Source organism: Dromiciops gliroides, chromosome 1 (assembly GCF_019393635.1).
Source record: "Dromiciops gliroides isolate mDroGli1 chromosome 1, mDroGli1.pri, whole genome shotgun sequence".
Lineage (NCBI taxonomy): Eukaryota > Metazoa > Chordata > Mammalia > Microbiotheria > Microbiotheriidae > Dromiciops > Dromiciops gliroides.
In genome coordinates this window covers 615449344-615467965 of record NC_057861.1, presented here as the reverse complement: position 1 = coordinate 615467965, position 18622 = coordinate 615449344, and the positions used below count along the sequence as shown (strand labels likewise).

Here is an 18622-nt window from a genome sequence, read left to right as displayed (position 1 = left end):
TAAAGCATTTACTTAGTGCTTACTAGGAGCCAGGCATTGTGCTAAGTGCTGAGAACACAAATAGAAATCAAAATAACCTTCCCTCAGGAAACAAATATTCTAATGAAGGAATAATAGATGGGGGCAGAGGAGGAGGAACAGGAAGAAGGAATGAGCCTGGCTGTTTTGGGTACTTCCTCAAATGAAGATTTAAAGGAGTAACACCCATCAGAAGAGGGGGTTACAGAGGTAGAGGGATCTTCCAGGGTGAGAAGGCTCTTGGGCCACCATGAAGAAACTCAGTGTCAGGAAAAGAACTGGGAGGAAGAGGGAAAGAGAGACCAAAGCTGGATATTGGCTGAGTGAAGATGAAGGCTTCTTTTAATCTGACCCGTGCGTACTTCTAAAGTAAGGGTAAAGTAGGTGGGAACTCCCTTATGAATCTCCTCCCTCATTTTCAGGCTCTGGGGCCAAACTTCTGGGTCTGTTACCTGTTGTTTAAATAATAAAGTGATCTGGGAACCATAAAAAGTAATGCAAATGAGGTATTTTTATTCTCAGTCTAACAGGTAGAAACAAGTTAGTTCTAAAGGTAATAATCCAAGAGTTTAGCTAATGAGTCTTATCCCATAAATGTCATTAAAAAAACACCCCCACACCCCCATTAAGCTTATATATCTCAACTGTAATGGCTCAGAGAGTGCCATCTAAGAGGCAAGGCATGGAGAATGCCCAAAGTGTAAGACAGATGACTGGGAAAGGAATAACATGGGAATAATTAGGAGGCCACGTGAAAAGAAAAATGACTGGGAACAACACTGAACTTAGTAAAAAAAGGTGAAAGAAGGTGGAGTATAAAGATACCAGGCACAGAACATATGCTGGAAATTGGAGCCATTCCACAATTAGCATACTACATTATCATCATCACCACCACCGCTAGTATTCTATAGCATTTTAAAGTTTGCAAAGTACTTTACAAATATTATCTCATTTGATTCTCACAACAGCCTTAGGAGGTATGTGCTATAATTATCCATTTATCACAGATGAGGAAAATGAGGCAGGTAGTGGCTTGCCCAAGGTCATGCAACTAGTAAGTGTCTGAAGGTGGATTTGAACTCAGGTCTTCCTGACTCCAGGCCCAGTGCTCCATCCACTGCACCACCTAACTGCTTACAAAACATTATTTATTTATTTGTTTGTTTGCTGGGGAAAAACGAAGAGCTCAACTAACTCTGGGAGTAGTATCTTTATTATCCTCAATGCCCAGCACAGTGCCTCACAGTCACATTGTAGGTACTTAATAAGAGCTTGTTGAATGAAGGACTTGATTGAATGCATCCTAATTTAAATGCCTCTCCCAAAGGGGGAAGATTGGAAAATAAAAAACAAAAGACATAGTGCTTCAAGGAGCTATATGGGGGGGAGGGGGAAGAGGGGAGGGTATAAGGAAAAATGGAGGGTATAGGGAAGAGAGGTTACCAGCAAGTGCAGCCCAAACCTTTGTGGAGTTTTCAGACATTAAATGGCCTGTTAATAATTGGGTTGTAGATCCTTGATTAGGCTACACAGTGTTTGTGGTAAGAGAAAAGTGAGCAGGCTACTGTTTTTACCTAAGGAGAACCCTTACTGAGTATTTTTTTTAAAAGATCCTTTGAGGAGCAGCTAGGTGGCACAGTGGATAAAGCACCAGCCCTGGCTTCAGGAGGACCCAAGTTCAAATTTGACCTCAGACACTTGATACTTACTAGCTGAGTGACCCTGGGCAAGTCACTTAACCCTCATTGTGCCCCTCCCCCCAAAGGATACTTTGAGACCCAGGAAAAAAAAATTCCTTTTCCATATGATATAGCCTTTCAAATATTTTATGACTACTATTACATACCCTCCAAATTTACTCTCTCTAGGTTGAACATTCCTAGTATCTCCAACTGATTCTCATAGATCAGTGGTATCATAAAGAAATGGGGGCCACTAATCTATTCATAAAGATCTCTGCAGGCCAAATATTGACTTAGTTTTAAAACGTAATGTTATCTATATTTTACTGTATTTTGTTAATATTTCCCAATTGCATTTTAATCTTGTTTGGACAGCATGTGAGTTTTACAGGTTGCATGCATGTTTCTTGTAGCTCAAATGTTTGATACCTCTGGTTTAGATTCTTGACCACCCTCCTAGGTATGCACATAAACTTGTCATTCTTCTTCCAGAAATGTGGCTTCAAAAACAGGATACAATACTGGAGATAAGTGTCATGGTTAGGACAAAATCTAGCAGGATTATCCATTAGACTGTGAGCTCCTTGAGGGTAGGGACTGTCTTTTGCCTTTCTTTGTGTTCTTTGATTGGCACATTAAAGGCCCTTCATAAATGTTTGTTGATCGACTGACTTCCTACTATACTTCTATCAATGAAGTCTAAGAATACATTAGCTTTTTTGGCTGTCAAGTAACACTGCTGACTCATTGATCTTGAAGTCGACTAAAACTTCCAGGTCCTTCTTACATCAATCTGATGAGATAAGCAGGTTAAGTTCTCTGTTCTCTTAAAATGTTATTTAGGGGGAAGACTTTTCAGACAAGGCCTGGCTGCCTAGCAGGTTACCTCCAAGGAGCACACTGATGTCCTGAGATGGGGAGGTGCCAAAGGAAGGTGTTACCTTGGCTTCGTCCCCTTTCTGACTGAAACACTGAAACAGATTGATTGGGGACTGTTATCTTTTTTCTCTTGGAGGTTCAAGAAAGTAAGTATGGAGAGAAAGAGCTACCAAGCACATATTATAAACTAAATTTCTCACTACAGGTGGGTTGAATTTATCCTTTAAAGTACAGATCTTTCCACAGGAGGAAAGAAGCAAAGGATCATAGAAGATGTAGGGAGACAGATTGGCAGGAATGTCCGTGACTAGCAAAATAAGTCTCCTACCATTTGTTTTCTTTATTAGAAGAGAAGCAGAAGAAAAAAGGGAGGAAAGAAGGCAGAGTCCAAAGTAATAAATTAGAGAACTCCTAAGAGAGGCAGGAGATGCCTTGACAAAAAAAAGAAAACAGGGTATGAAGAGGTACTGACTGTTTTTCCATTCTCTTTACAGTTCTTGGCAGGGCAGACCTGTGCTGGGCTGGACTTCATTCACTTCAGTAATCTGGGAGTGTGCCAGACTGCAGCCATCTCACCCACTGGACACATGCTGAACATGGTAACACCTCAATTGTGCCTCCACCCAGAGGCCAAGTTCCAACTTTCGTTTTCTTTTCCTGGGTTGAAATAATTTCTTACAATCTTGCCAATTCTTAGGGTCTTCAAGCCAGGGTAAATGAGGAAAGCATTCCTCTATTATCCATTTGCCCCCCCTCCACCTTGAACTAAACACTAACAAGCAGACTGACGTGTGATCCTAGTCCTTGTGAAGGCCATAATTCAAGCTACCACATAGTCAGGTAGAAAATCTGTAACTTGGCAGTCTTTTAACTTCACCTGAAAGGCAGTTCTCAACTCAACTGGGCTCCTGAAACACTAATATTCCAATTATACCCTGTCAAATGACAAAATGTTTCCTCTGATCCAATTCTATTCCATGTGATCGTCTACATTTCTTATATCAGTAAGCTTGTCTTCCATGAGCCGACTGTGCATCCATCATCATTGGCAAAGGACATCATCAACACTGCTATAGGATCCTCATGAAACAGGTCTAGTTTCAGCTGGATTTTTTGTCACTTTGCCTAGGAAGATCCGGACAGCTGGAAGTGATCGCAATCATTCTCTGTTTCTTTCTTTGTATCAATTTTCCACCTGTGAAGCCCAACAACCCACCACCAACTGCAGCTGCAATCCCTGCCTTGAAGCCTGCAAAGAGGCCAAGTGGACCCCCTACGACTCCTCCAATGATTGCACCTGTCACAGGCAGAGCTGCCAGCTTGTATTTTGCAGCCTGTAAAAAAAAAAAATAGAGAAAAAATTCAATTTAGAAATGGAATTGAGAATATTTGCTTGTGGTGATGTACATTTTCCCTTCATTACTCCTGGCAATGCCTCTTTTAACTCTTGGTATGTAGTTAACCCTCAAAACTGTACTTATTAAAAAAAGGTGGAATATTGTACAGTTAAGAAGATTGGGTGCAGCAACTGCTCAGGACTTCACAACTGGAAGGAGAAGCAAAGAATGGATCACTTAAGTTGCCTCTAGCTGATTTACGAAACAATTAATTCACCAATTATCTGATGGGTTTGTTTAAATGAATGGCGATAGCCACTGAATGCCCCTAGAGCTTTTCTGTCACAAAAAATTACTGTGGGTCCTGTGCCCGAGATTCAAAGCCACCTGGAGTGGAGGCAGACACAGGAGGTGCCAGAGCTGTATGGTATTTGGCAAACTGCTTCATTTTGCCTTGCCTCTTGGTTCTCATAAACTAGCTGCAGCCCTTTTTGAAAACACCTCTGAGCTATATAACAGAAGTGTCCATCACCAAAAGGCTTCAGTTTACTCTCTCTTTTTTGCCAAAAGAAAGAAAAAGGAAAAAAGTCCCTCTTGACAGAATGACTCTTAGGATGGAATATTACAACAATCATTGATTTCTTTTACTACCTATGTGCCATTTCTTCCTTATTTCCTTAATTGCTGGTTCCCTCAACATTAAAGAGGGCAGATCAATGGGGTTAATACTGAAGATTCCTGGGAGGCAGAGGACCATTGATTTGTCAGCAGGGGCAGAGCCTTACCTTCCCCAAGTTTTTGGTTCCCTCTTCAACATTCACAGCAGCACTGTTGACATGGTCTTCAATGCTGTCAATCTTCTCCTGCTGAGACTAGATGCAAAGGAATTATGAGGGAGATTTCCTGCTGGGAAGCAGCAGTAAGCCAATACACACTATTTTAATTCCTGTAATCAGGGCCCTCATGTACTGTAGCCATGCAGTCTTAATGGGGGTTCATTAAGAGCATCTGATAAAGCATACTGAAAAGTACAAATTTACTTTTTTTTTTTAAAAGGGGAAATTTAACTACAAAGTAATAAAAGGGTATTACCTTTATAGCCAAATACATCTTATATTAAATTGGGTTCTTTATTAATTAATGTGCTATTATCTGAATGAATGAACCAAATCCCAAGAGGAAAAAAGCCAAACAAGTATTTAGGTGGCATGCTGTGTTTGCTACAAAAAACAATTCCTATTCTGGAATTGTGAAGACTGGGTTTAAAACAGAGACAGGTTACATTACAATTAAAACGCCACTGAGTCAAGAAATGCAAATTGGTACTTCTGATCTCCCTGAATTTGATATGCTTATTTTAACTATCACAAAAGGCATTTCCCTTTTTAACCTGAAGTGGAGTGCAGTGAATGAACTCAGTGGTCCTAGGTTTTAAGTTTAATGCATCATAAAATGACAAATTAAAATATTTCAACTTTAGAGAAATGAGAGAAAATAGCAAACTGATGAGTCTGTCGATTTAATGAAATTTAACAGTCAAAAAGAAGGTGGTAACTACATAGCACAACAAGAATGGTGACTTTACAATTGAAAGAGAAAAAAGTATCTCTTTGGAGCCAACCGAGTTACTTTGTAATAATTGAGTCAGTCCAATATTAAAGACTGTTTTAATACTTTATAGGAATAGCATCTTCCACTGATGCCGTAAGCAGAGAACACAACTGTGCATTCCCAGCTGCCATTCCATCAAGTAACATAAGAGACTGAGACATCCAATGGGTTCTTTTCCATAGCTGGCATATGTTTTCTGTCATTGACATTTTCTCTCCTTCATACAACACCTTCAGTATTCAATGCTCTCCTAGTATTTCTTTAGTCTTACAATCTACATTTCTACCTAGGTCCTTCTGACACCAGGCTAAAGGGGCTGTCCATAAGGGAGAGACTCGTGTGCAGCCTCTTCCAGAAACCACTGTTCTTTTCCCCAGTCCACAACAGCTTTCCTTCCTGACTCTGCCCTTCCTTCATTCAGAGTAGTTCTCCCCTCTTTGGTGTCTGATATCCCTTGGTTATGCCCTATACCCTCTCTTTTATAACATTCTCTCTTCATAGTCATCTCTTTCCCAGATGCTAAACCTGCCAACTGAAGTCTTCCCTTTCAGAGCCTTTTGAGAACAAAGACCTGGGCTAGTGATTCCACCCGTGAGACTCCTCTCCAAAAAATGTTCCATAGTAAAAGGTCCTTAACTTTTCACTCACAAACTACTGGCCAATCATAAAGTCGAAGCTACTGAACTTCAGGAAAGCAGCAAATGGAATTTCCAACAACAAAAGGCATTTCTATTCCTCCTTCCCTACTCAGGATCTTTACATGCTTGCTACTAATTATTGTGGATTTCAAGGGTTCAGGGAAATATAAAGGAACTTCTCCCCAAACATATTGGATATTGGATTGGAGATAGCACAGCGCATTGGCCCAGGGCATATTGTAGTAAATATTTTTTGAATGCATTATACTTATCTTAAAATACAAGTGGGCCAAATTAATTAAGTATTTTATAAAAATCTTTGAAAATAACTAGAGATATCCCAGGAAATCATAAAACAAAACTAAATTGTTATAAATTACTAGATGTTAGAACAGTTAGAACTTTGCCACAATTATGAGCAAATACAAAATTGTACCTTCCTCTGGGGAACTCACATTAGCCTTTAAAGACCAAGACCAAGGCATCTATTTAAAAACCAACATGGGTAGTCCCCCCCCCCCCCAGGTGCATTGTTTTGTGAAACCAACTGCTCCTTTTGTATATTTCGGTGCTCTTTTTAGTCTACCATATTGAATACTATTCCCCACCTGCTTTATTTTTGTCTGACTTCAATCCTTCATTGTGCCTATACACTTATGACTGACTCTACAAAACTGCAAAGTAGAGATGGAGCTTGCTTGTTCTGGAGCTGTGGAATTCGAGGCCCCTTAGCAGTTAGGCCCAAACTCTACCAAGATCCTTGAATTATAACCACTTTCTATAGTTTTTCTCTATGTATGCTTTCTTTATGTGAATGTTTTATTAGTATTTTTAATTAGAACTAAATTTTCAAAGCAAAAAAAAAATATCTGGTAGACTGACGTGTTTAACTTTGAACTAATATTTCCCCCCAAAGTAATAAATATGGTTTGATCTCATGTATTCAATAAACATATGCAGTGTTCTTCCTCCAAAAATGTGCATGATTTGATAGTCTGCCACAATTGCCAGCATCAGAAGATTCTGAATTCCTCAAAACTCTTGGAGCAGGTATGAGTGAGAGATCTACTAAATGAAGGGTAGTCTAATTCTGGGGCATGACTTGACAATACAGAACTGATGTATCATTCAGAAGTCAAAAGGTAACTCCACTGCTTATATTGCAGGAATCCAGACCATTACATAGGGTTGATGAGTCTCCTTCAGGAAATGCCACATCCTGATCCTACTGAGGGGGATGCGATATGGGTTAACCCTAAGAAATTCCAACCTCTGTTCTCATCTCTACCTGGAGATCCATAAGGAAAGAAAATATTTTCATGTATTCCATGAGAGAGTTGAAGGCTTCTGCTAATTTTATCAATAACCCTTTAAAGAGTATTGGACCCAGAGATTACATACCACTCTAACCCAGGTCAGCCATCATACATTAGAGATTTGTTCAGGTCACAGAATGCTTCTGATTTGATGAAGCTTAGTGGGACTTTTATTTAAAAAGGAAAATATTGCTACTTTTTGTTTCTAATAACATTTTTATTTACAAATATATGCCTCAGGGGCAGCTAGATGGCTCAGTGGATAGAGCACTGGCCCTGGATTCAGGAGGACCTGAGTTCAAATTTGGCCTCAGACACTTAACACTTACTAGCTGTGTGACCCTAGGCAAGTCACTTAACCCCAATTGCCTCACCAAAAAACAAACAAACAAAAAAAACCAAATATATGCCTCATCTTTCTACAATCAAGAGAAGAAAAAGGAGGGGAAAAGAAGCAGTTCAGCAAAACAGACCAACACATCAACCAAGTCTGTAAGCATGTGCAATGTTCCAAACACATTGTCCTCTACCTCTATGTGGAAGGGAGAAATGGTACATTGTCCTGTTTCTGGCAGTGGGAAAAGCTTGTACCTTAACTCTTTCTTTTCTTTTCTTTTTTTTGGTGAGGCGTGGGGTTAAGTGACTTGCCCAGGGTCACACAGCTAGTGTCAAGTGTCTGAGGCTAGATTTGAACTCAGGTCCTCCCGAATACAGAGCCAGTGCTTTATCTACTGCACCACCTAGCTGTCCCTGTACCTTTACTTTTAGTTATAAATTGTTCTAGCTTATGAAATGGCAAAATACACACATTTTCTTTCAGAGAAAGAAAGAACCCCTGAAGGACAGTTATCCTCACACTATTCCTGAGTCTAGTCAGCTTTCTGATGATGTGAAAATCTTGCCATCATAAAGGTTCACACTGCATAATCCTTGCTGACACCTGCTTTGATGGTTTTTTATTTTTAAAGTAGCAGGGCTTTGCCTAACATGTCTTTTCTGAAGCTCAGATTTCCTTCTTCTTTTTTTTCCCCAGGACCTTCCCTGATGGAAGGACTGTCTGTGGGTTATTGTCTATAAAAGAAAGGTCAGACAAAATGAACATGTACCTTGGTTTCCTGAGGTACCCTGAGTAAGGTGACATCATCATATGGGCCTTCACAATCTGCCGGCAACACTGTTTCACATTCACACAAAGTTCCTCCATCGTGCCATTTTCCCAAACTATGTTTTCAAACTGTACCTAACCCCTTCTTTTTCACTTGCAATGACAAATTACACTAGTCTGTTACCTAGAGAAAAACAAACAGGCTACTATTTTCCATGGAGAACAAAGTCTAGCTGTCTCTATATAAGCATTGACTTCAGTATCCCTTCCAGAAAACTCAACTACCTGTACCAGACGACTTTCGCTATTATTCACCAGCTCCCTGTTGCAAAATTCAAGTTAGACACTCCTTCCCCCTCATGCAACACCTTTATGTCCCCTTAAGCTTTACTGTACCCTTCTATTGTCTGTCCATACCAGATTAGCTTTTTTGTAGGAAGGTTTAGTACCTCTTAAACTACCAGTGATGGAATAAAGACAGGAAGAGTGCTAGATCTGATGCCCTGCCAAGGATGGAACCCCATCCTAGCAATCAGGAGCCTTTGCTTCTAGTCCCACCTCTGTCACTTAAACTCCTGCCAAGTGGCCATCCAGCTTCTGTCAGATCTCCAGCAGTACAAAACTCACGATATACAAGTCAGACCATTGCATTTTTGGACAAACTCCAAGAGGTTCTTTATTTTAAAACCCAAGTCTACTTCCTTATAATGTTTACTTATTGGTTCTAGTTTTTCCCATTTAAGCGAAGGAAGATTTTTTTTATTGGTGGGGAGATGGATGAGTTCATTTTGTTTATGCAGATCATAAGATCATCTTTTCTGTCCTCCTGCTCTAAGGCTGGAGACAAGAGTCTCCAGAATATACACCCTCTTTCTAGAGAACATCAACAAACTCCAAATTTTTGCTCTTCCTTGTAGTTCTGGTTAATATCAAAGGCCTAGAGATGAAAGACATCTATGATGTCATCCTATCAACCTCGAGGTTAAAGCAATAGATTGTTATACTCACATTCACTAGCACAGAGAAATCAGTTATTAGCTGGTTGAGTTCCATCAAACTCTAAAAAAGAAAAAAAAAAGGATATTACTTAATTTTCATGAATTATGGACAATAAAAAGAGAGAATGCTTCTTAACATACCGCTTCTAAAGTTTCCCAGGACTCTGCAGCATTTTGATCTTGAGGAATTTCAGGCAGGGATGAATACACCTGGACCAAACTCTGGGGACCAGCTTCAGCTTTGGCATGTTGAAATGCTTCTGATTGAAAACATGACCACAAGTACAAGTTTATTTACTTTATTAGGAAAAGCGGTAGTGTGAAATTAGCAACAACTTCTCTATAACTAATTCTAAAATATACTTACTATGTAAAGCCATGAATAATATTATTAACTATCTCTGTATTGGTTCAGATTTCTTTTAAAATAATTATTCTCAAAGAACTTTATTGGTAGTTATCTTGCTTTCTAGGTTTGTTATGCAAAGAAAATGCTATAAAATTCAAGCTCTAAAAAGAAAATCAATGACTGCTGTCTGCACTCATCAATCAGAGGTAGTTGTGGAGGAACTATCCTGTTCCTTTATATATTCTAGAATACACATACACACACATTCTGTCCACGCGTGCGTGCATGTGTGTGTGTGTGTGTGTGCGCACGCACGTGCGCTGTCCCTTTAGGGCCCAGGGAAAAAGGGAATCAAGAACTTCCAAGCATTCCTGATGAAAAGACCAGAGGTAGGTAGAAACTATACAGTATAAACACAGGAGTCATGAGAAACATAAAAGCATAAAAGAAAGCATGAATAAAAAAATCATAACAGACTAAACTTGTAAATCATGAGTGAAGTCATTTGGGGATATTTAACGTGGAGAAGAGAAAATTGGGGGATAAGGAAGGAATGATAGCAGTTTTCAATTATCTGAAGCACTAACGTATACAGAAATTAGCTTCGTTCTGCTTGGCCCTACTGGGAAGGACTAGGATTAGTGAGTATAAGTGGAAGGGAGGTAGATTTCAACTAGACAGAAGGAAAAAATTCTCATAATGATTAGAGCTATTTTGAAGTAACATGGGCAGCCTGGTCTTAAAGGGGAAGTGACTTCCCTACCTGTGGAGGTCTTTACATGGAGGCTGAACAATCACTAATCAGCCACGTTATAGAAGGGAATCACATTCAGGTATGGGTGGTACTTTATGACCTACTAAGTGCCTTTCGACTCTCAGAATCTGATTCATGCTATGGCTTATACAGGGCTCAAGAAGAAAAGGGCATTTGGAAACAGAAGTGTTTATCTTTCTCCACATTGCTTCCTATGAACCATCTCTTTGGCTAGTTTAGTAATACAAATCTAGCCCACAAAAAGATTAAAATTTGGAAATTGCTATACAACAAGAAGAATTAAATAAATCACCCCAAAGGACAATGAATCTCTTATTGTGTCTTATTGATGTGGGTACCTTTTAGTTACTCGGTTTAATTGATTAATTCTACAAACACTCATTACTATGTGCAAGGTCTTATGCAAAAGGAAAAATAAAAAAATGAAAAAACAACAGTATGTATGTATGTATGGGAGAATCAAGATGGTGGAGTACAGCAAGTATTGAAAGAAGTTCACCAAGTTCCTCCCCACACTCCTTTTTCAAAAAACAAAACAAAAAATCCCTAACTCCTTTAAAAGAGCTAGAAAAATGGGGGGCAGATAGGTAGTACAGTGGATAAAGCACTGACCCTGGATTCAGGAGGAACTGAGTTCAAATCCGGCCTCAGACATTTGACATTAGCTGTGTGACTCTGGGCAAGTCACTTAACCCTCATTGCGCCAAGCAAAAAAGAAAGAAAGAAAGAAAAGCTAGAAAACGAACCAGACTAAATCCTAATTGGCACATCCAAGAAAAGGTCATAGTGAACCATTTTTTCCACCATAGGTCAGCTCAGGCTGACAGATATAGAAGTTTGTGGATACTGTCACAGGAGTGTGTTAAGAACATTCTAGTGCCCAGGGACTGAGAGAAGACTGAGGCTGTGCACTGAGGCAAAACAAGGTCCATACCAGGGCATCAAGATCTCATACAGATTTGGGAACAGGTGCCAACTGGCAGCTTTGTTACTCATTACTCAGTTCTGGGTCATAGATCCAGGGTGGACTGAGGAAAGGATCTGCACCCATGGGTGGCATTTTGGGGTAAGGAATAGCCAAAGGCTCCAAAAGCTATTAAGCAAGGAACAAGATGAGAAGCAAAACATTTGGTCTGTAATTTGGACCCTAGGAGTATAACAGCAACTTAGTTCCAACTTTCTAACCCAATTAAGACTACAGACAAAAAACCAGAGCACCAAAGGAAAACCCACAGTTCTGTCACACTGAAGCCACAGGACTTTCCCCCTGGCTGAGGGTGGCTGAGTCCAGAAGCAATCTACTGAAACTGTAAAGAAGGCAAGCTCAGAGGCTGTGTAGCTCAGGCCCAAACTCAGGTGAGGAACTTGCAGAGCTTAGAATAGGAGGGCAGTAGTTAGACTTTGCCCCGAATCACCACATTCTGGGAGCACTAAAAGCTTGCCGGTCTCCACTTTATGCTGTTCCTGAAATCCTGGACTAACACAACACTTAGTACCCTAAGAAAGCAGTAGCAAGACCAGCCTGGACATCTCCTTCAGAAGTGTGCAGAACCTGGCCCCTACATTTTTATGTTAGGAAGTCAGGAAGTCAGCTGGAAGAATTAGCCAAAAAGAATCCCACCATAAAAAGCCATTAGGGTGATTTAGGATGATGCTTGAGACATCAATCCAGAAGAAAATGGCTCCAAAATATCTACAAGCAAAGAAAGTTTCAAAGTAAAACACTTGGGCACAAATTCAACTAGAATTCCTTCAAAATATGAGGGTAATGTTTTTTTAAATCGAACTGGAGCACAAGAGGAAAAAATTAGGAAAGAAATGAAAGCTAAAGAGGAAAGAACTTGAAGGGGAATTAATAGTTTGGCACAAGACATGTAAAACCTTGCCTAAAGGAAACAAACTCCCTAAATACTAGAATGAAACAAACAGAAGCCAATGACTTGATGAAACAACAAGAAATAAAGTTCAAAATACTGAAAAATTAGAATAAAATTTAGGGTATCTCAGGGCAAAACAAGTAACCTAGATAACAGATCAAGGAGATAAAATTTTGAGATTATTGGACTACATGAAAGCCATGACTAAAAATGAGGCTGAATATTATATTTCAAGAAATCATTAAACTGCCCATATCACTTAAAACCAGAGAGCAAAATGTAAACAGAAGGAATCCTACTTGTTGCTTTGTAAAAGAAATACCAAAATGAAAACTCCCAGGAATATCATAGCTAAAATTCAGAGCTTTAGGCCAAGAATAATTTACCCATCAAAACTGAGTATAATCCTATAGGGGAAAAATAGAACTTTAATGAAATCAAGAACTTCCAAGCATTCCTGATGAAACTATAAAGTGTAAACACAGGAGTTATGAGAAACATAAAAGCATAAAAGAAAGCTTGAATAAAAAATCATAACAGACTAAACAAGGATAAACTAATTACATTCTAATATGGGGAGATGATACATGTGTTCCCTCTGAACCTTATTTTCATTACGGATTGTAAAAACTTAACAAAAGTAGTTCTGTGAGATCTCGAGGATCTTAAAAGAAGAATGGAAAGGGAGGGGAACAGGAACATGCAGAGGGGCAGAAAGGTTAGGGGAAATTATCTCACATAATTGGTGTGTGCAAGTAGAAAAGAGTGGTGCAGCAGGTAACAATCAATCCTTACTTTCATCTAAATTGGTCAAAGGATGGAAGAATATACAGTTGGGTACAAAAATACCTTTCATTAAATGGAAATAGGAAAGAAAGAGAAATAGGTAAAAGGGAATTAGGGGGAAGGTAGGTTAAAGGAGGGATTAGTTCTAAATAAAACAAACTCTAAGGATACATAGAAGCAGTGTGCCAAAGACTTGGAAACTGAAGGAGTGCCCAACAACTGGAGGATGGCTGAGTAAGTTATGGTAAATAAATGTGATGGAATGCTATTGTGATGTAAGAAATTATCAAGAAGACAGTTTTGGAGAAAACTGTAAAGATTTTTATGAACCGAGGCACCAGGAAAACAATTTATATATAGAAAAAATATTTTCAAGTCAAACAGCTTTGAAAGACTTAGGAATTCTATCAGTATAATGACTAATCATAATTTCAGAGGACTAATGATAAAACATGCTACCTATGGAAAAGCAAAAGAAAGGCTTAGAGTATAAAAAGAGGCATAGTTTTGGGACATGTACAATGTGAACATTTATTATGTTGGACTATATATGTTAGTAATAGAAGTTTTGTTTTTCTTTCTCAATTAGGGAAAAGTAGTAGGAAGAAAAAGGAGATTTTTGCTGAATGAAAAAAAAATTGATCGAATAATGATTTTTTTTGGTAGTTTGTATTTTCTACTTTATCAAACACTGGGCTATTAAATTCCATTGTTTCTGATTCTGCCTTGTCTAGTCTGTTCCATTGATCCCTCTCTGGCCCAGGACTGGTTGTTCAGAGAGCTGCCATACTGGTGCTACAGGGTTAATTTTCATATGCTGGGTCTCTGAGGCTCTGCAAGGACAGAGTGGGTGGGATGTTACTAACTCTAGTTCAAGCCCAGACACAACGTCCTACCCCTTTCCTTATCTCTGTTCCTGGTTCTCCTGCAGAGATCTTTTGCAACAGAAAATGCTGCCCACCATGATGTTGGCTATGTGGTGCCCATGAGCTATATTGGACAGCTGCAAAGACTAGTGAAGTTGAACTCTGAAGCCTGGAGCTGCGATTTCCAAGGCCTTGGAAACAGGGAGGGGAGACTGAGGTGTGATTTGAGTTTTGTAGCTAGACTCTGAAGGTATATGGGGTACTGACTCAGTTAGGAGGTTTGTTTGGCCCTATTTTGCATTTCAGGTGTCCTAAATCATGGAGATAGCAGAAATTTTATTATCTTTCATTCACAAAATTCTAGTTTTGGAGAGATTTGAGAGGATCAGAGGAAATGTCTAGTCCTCCTCACTATACTGCTGATCGTGACCCAGAAGATCAGTTTATTGTCTTTTACAGCACAGTGATATTCCATTACATCCATGTGCTACAATTGGTGTAGCCATTACCTAATAAATGGGCATCTACTTTGTTTCCAGTTCTTTGCTACCACAAAAAGTACTGCTGTAAATAAGGTGATGAATATGGAGTCTCGATTTTTGTCAGTCACCTCTAAAGGATCTATATTGAACAATGGAATCTTTGGGACAAAGACTATGGACACTGTAGTCTGCGTAGTTCCAAACTGCTTTTCAGAAGGGTTTGAGCAATTCACAACTCCACCAATAATGTATTTGTGTGCTTATCTTTCCACATCAACTCCAAGAATACTCAGAATCGTTAATAAGAAAAATACAAATCAAAACAACCCCGAGGCTTAACCTCAAACCCAACAAATTGTGCAAAGATGCAGCCAGAGTGACTAAAATATCCATGAATAAACATTTTTATTTAAAATTTTCAGTTCTAAATTCTATCCCTCCTTCCATTCCTCACCTCCCTCCGCCTCCCTGAGACATAAGAAATCAGATATAGGTTATACATATACAATTATGTAAAACATTACCATATTAGTCATTTTGTATAAGAAAACTTGAAAAAATGAAAAAAAGTGAAAAGTAGCATGCTTCAGTCTGTGTTCAATCAATATCAGTTCTTCCTTTGGAAGAGGATAGTATGCTTCATCATTAGTTCCTTGGGATTGTCTTGGATCATTGTATTGCTGAGAACAGTTAGGTCATTCACTGTTCTGCATCAAACAATATTGCTGCCACTATGCACAACGTTCTGCTGGGTCTGCTCATTTCACTATACATCAGTTCATATAAGTCTTTCCAGAGCTTTCTGAAATCATCCTGGTTTGTCATTTCTTATAGCGCAACAATATTCCATCACAATCACCACAGTTTATTTAACCACTCCCCAATTGGTGGGCATTCCTTTGATTTACAATTCTTAGCCAACACAAAAAGAGCTAAAGCTTTGAAATTTAATGTAATCAAAATGATCAATTTTATTTTTTGTAACTGTCTCTATTTCATTTGGTTAAGAATTTGTTCCCTGCCCAGAGTTGTGAAAGACATATGATCAGCAGACTCTCTTCTGATTTTTCTAATGCTTTAATCTTTAATATCCCTGTTAGGAATCCCAATTTGAATTTATTGTCGAATAAGGTGTAAAATGTTGGTATAAGCCTAATTTCTGCAGACTGCTTGCCAGTATTCCCAACAGTTCTTATCCTATAGGGAGTTCTTTCCTGGGTAATTTATGTCTTTTGGTTGATCAAATAATAAATACTTCCTATTTATTTCTTTTTTTTTTTTCACTTTTTTTCTTTCTTTTTTTTTGTGAGGCAATGAGGGTTAAGTGCCTTGTCCAGGTTCACACAGCTAGCCAAGTGTTTCTGAGGCTGGATTTGAACTCAGGTCCTCCTGAATCCAGGGCTGGTGCTTTATCCACTACGCCACCTAGTTGCCCCCTACTTCCTATTTCTTAAAGGGGAAGTATATTACAGGGATGTAGAACTATATTTAGCTTCAAAATATGAAGATCAATAATTTTTTTCCTCTCAAGGAAAACTCTATTGGATAAATAATCCCTAAAAATTGCTCAGGAAGGCTAGGATAACAATAATTTACTAGGATAAAAAGGGATAATTTAATGAAAGGGTAACTTGTAGGCTCAGCAGAATTGACAAGGTTCATTTTATTTTGAACCTTAAGTTTCTTGAACATGCTTTACTTGATTTTATGGTTTAAAAGAAAGAGTAAGGGGCAGCTAGGTGACGCAGTGGATAAAGCACCAGCCCTGGATTCAGGAGGACCTGAGTTCAAATCCGGCCTCAGACACTTGACACTCACTAGCTGTGTGACCCTGGGCAAGTCACTTAACCCCCATTGCCCTGCAAAAAGACAAAAACAAAAAACAAAAAGTAAAAGAAAGAGTAAAAGCATTACTGACACAAATTAACTTTTGCATTCTATCACAGTATCAATGTCCCAGAACTTTAAGATCTCTAGCTGGTTTCATAACAGTTCAAAACAGCAAATTCCTACTGTATACTAAGTTATAGTACAAAGAAAATTTCATTTTCACTTCAGTTCAATACTATAATTTGTTTCCACTTAAAATTAATAATATAATATTAAACCCTGTCTTCAACTTCTTTAAAAGGTTCCATCATTTCTAAGGAGTAACAGGAACTTATTTTATTGATATTGTAGACATTTTTCTACAAAAACTCTGAACCATTAAGATATGCAAAAATATATTAGATTCCAATAGGATATACAATGATATGAAGGGACATGTTAAGTACATAAAAATTATTCATTTTAAAATGCAGAGACAGGAAATGTTTGGCATTTTAAATAAGCACAAAAGTTCTCTCAGTCATAATTTTAAAAAACAACAAAAAACTTAAGCCATTTGCGTCTTGCTTAAAACCAAACTGCGTATACATCTTAGTTCAAAAGGTAGCTTAGAACAAAGAGGTCCATTCTCTTTCACAAAAATGCTGTTGTGAACTTAAAAACACTGAACCACTAATCAGTGTAAGGCATGACTGACAGATAAAACCCAGCCAGTCTAATTTACTGTGATCTCCATAATTCATATATTCCAAGTTATGCTTTAAAACACCATTCTCAGTGATTGGGCCCACTGATTTAATTTTTTTAGACTACTACGTAAATCATGAGGTAAAACACAGGGATAGATTACCACTGCAGGAAAAGAAGACTGAAGAACTCTTATCTCAATCACACAAGGTATAAACTTGCAATTGTTTTTTATGACTCAACATAGACAGAAGTTTCCTTACCCATTCTGATTTGACAGACTACATGCAACTACAACTAGAAAAGATTAAAAGAATATATACATCTAACAAAAGAACATCTAACATTCTTTCTTAAACTCCAGTATTTATCTTAAAGTTGCATTTCTTCTAACAAAAGTAAGGTGCAGGGGGCAGCTAGGTGTCGCAGTGGAAAAAGCACCAGCCCTAGATTCAAGAGGAACTGAGTTCAAATCCAGCCTCAGACACTTGACACTTACTGGCTGTGTGACCCTGGAAAAGTCATTTAACCCTGATTGCCCTGCCAAAAGAAAAAGAAAAAAAAAAGCAAGGCACAAATCATTATTCTGGACTACATACAAATATATCCTACCTAATAACATGAATTAGCTCCATAAAAACATTGAAGAGGGCACTTAGGAACTGAGTTATAAATGTGAAATACATTCCTGGGTGGTCGCAATTTACACCAAAAAAATTTTAAGTCTATAAAAACCTGATAGATACTACATAATTTTTATAATGGTAACATGGACTCCCCTCTCTATACAAATCTCTCTTTCCTAATTACTCAAGGTTTCTTACCTAGTGAGTGGAATAAGGGGCAGCTGCCCCAGAGATGTCCTTCTAATTCTCTGGCAGGTCTGGAAGTACTAGAGCCACAGTGAGAGATGGAGAGGTGGGGGAGGGGAGGGGAGGAGCTGTGGTATAAGGAAAGGCAGTTCCCTTGACCCTATGATAGTCCCTCATAAAATGTTGTATCTTCCCGCTGTGGCCCACCATACCCCCATATTCCTTCTTTCCGAATCCACTGGGGAATATTTCTTTTAGCTCATTTGGGATAGACACTGAATAGCACAAAAGATTGGGAAGGGGAGGCTTGTGATTCACCAGTACTACTGTGGCCCACAACTGATTTCTGTTTGACTTGAATACTAAAACTTCCTGTTGGGCTACACTCTGTTCTCTAGTAATAGGAGGGTAGACCAAATTTTAACCTCCAGGGACCAGTAGCCATTCCAGCAAGATGGTGCTAAATAATAATGAGGCCTGGTTAAAATGCATTAACTATGTCACTGTGAAACAGGAGTTCTTAACCTTTTGTGAATCATGGGCCCCTTTGGCAGTTTGGTGACTCTTTTTA

The 18622-nt window shown here is 38.7% G+C and overlaps 1 protein-coding gene across 1 annotated transcript in view; it reads right to left on the bottom strand.

The window, feature by feature from the left end:
* Positions 1–1742: 1742 nt before the first annotated feature.
* STX17 (syntaxin 17) overlaps positions 1743–18622 on the bottom strand; it is a 78475-nt gene continuing 61595 nt past the window's right edge. The window contains exons 5-8 of the mRNA XM_043979400.1: positions 9729–9847; positions 9598–9648; positions 4705–4791; positions 1743–3916 (exon numbers count right to left, since the gene is read on the bottom strand). Of these exons, the coding sequence (XP_043835335.1) occupies positions 3683–3916; positions 4705–4791; positions 9598–9648; positions 9729–9847 (491 nt within the window). The 3' untranslated portion in view covers positions 1743–3682. The remainder of the gene's footprint in view (positions 3917–4704; positions 4792–9597; positions 9649–9728; positions 9848–18622) is intronic.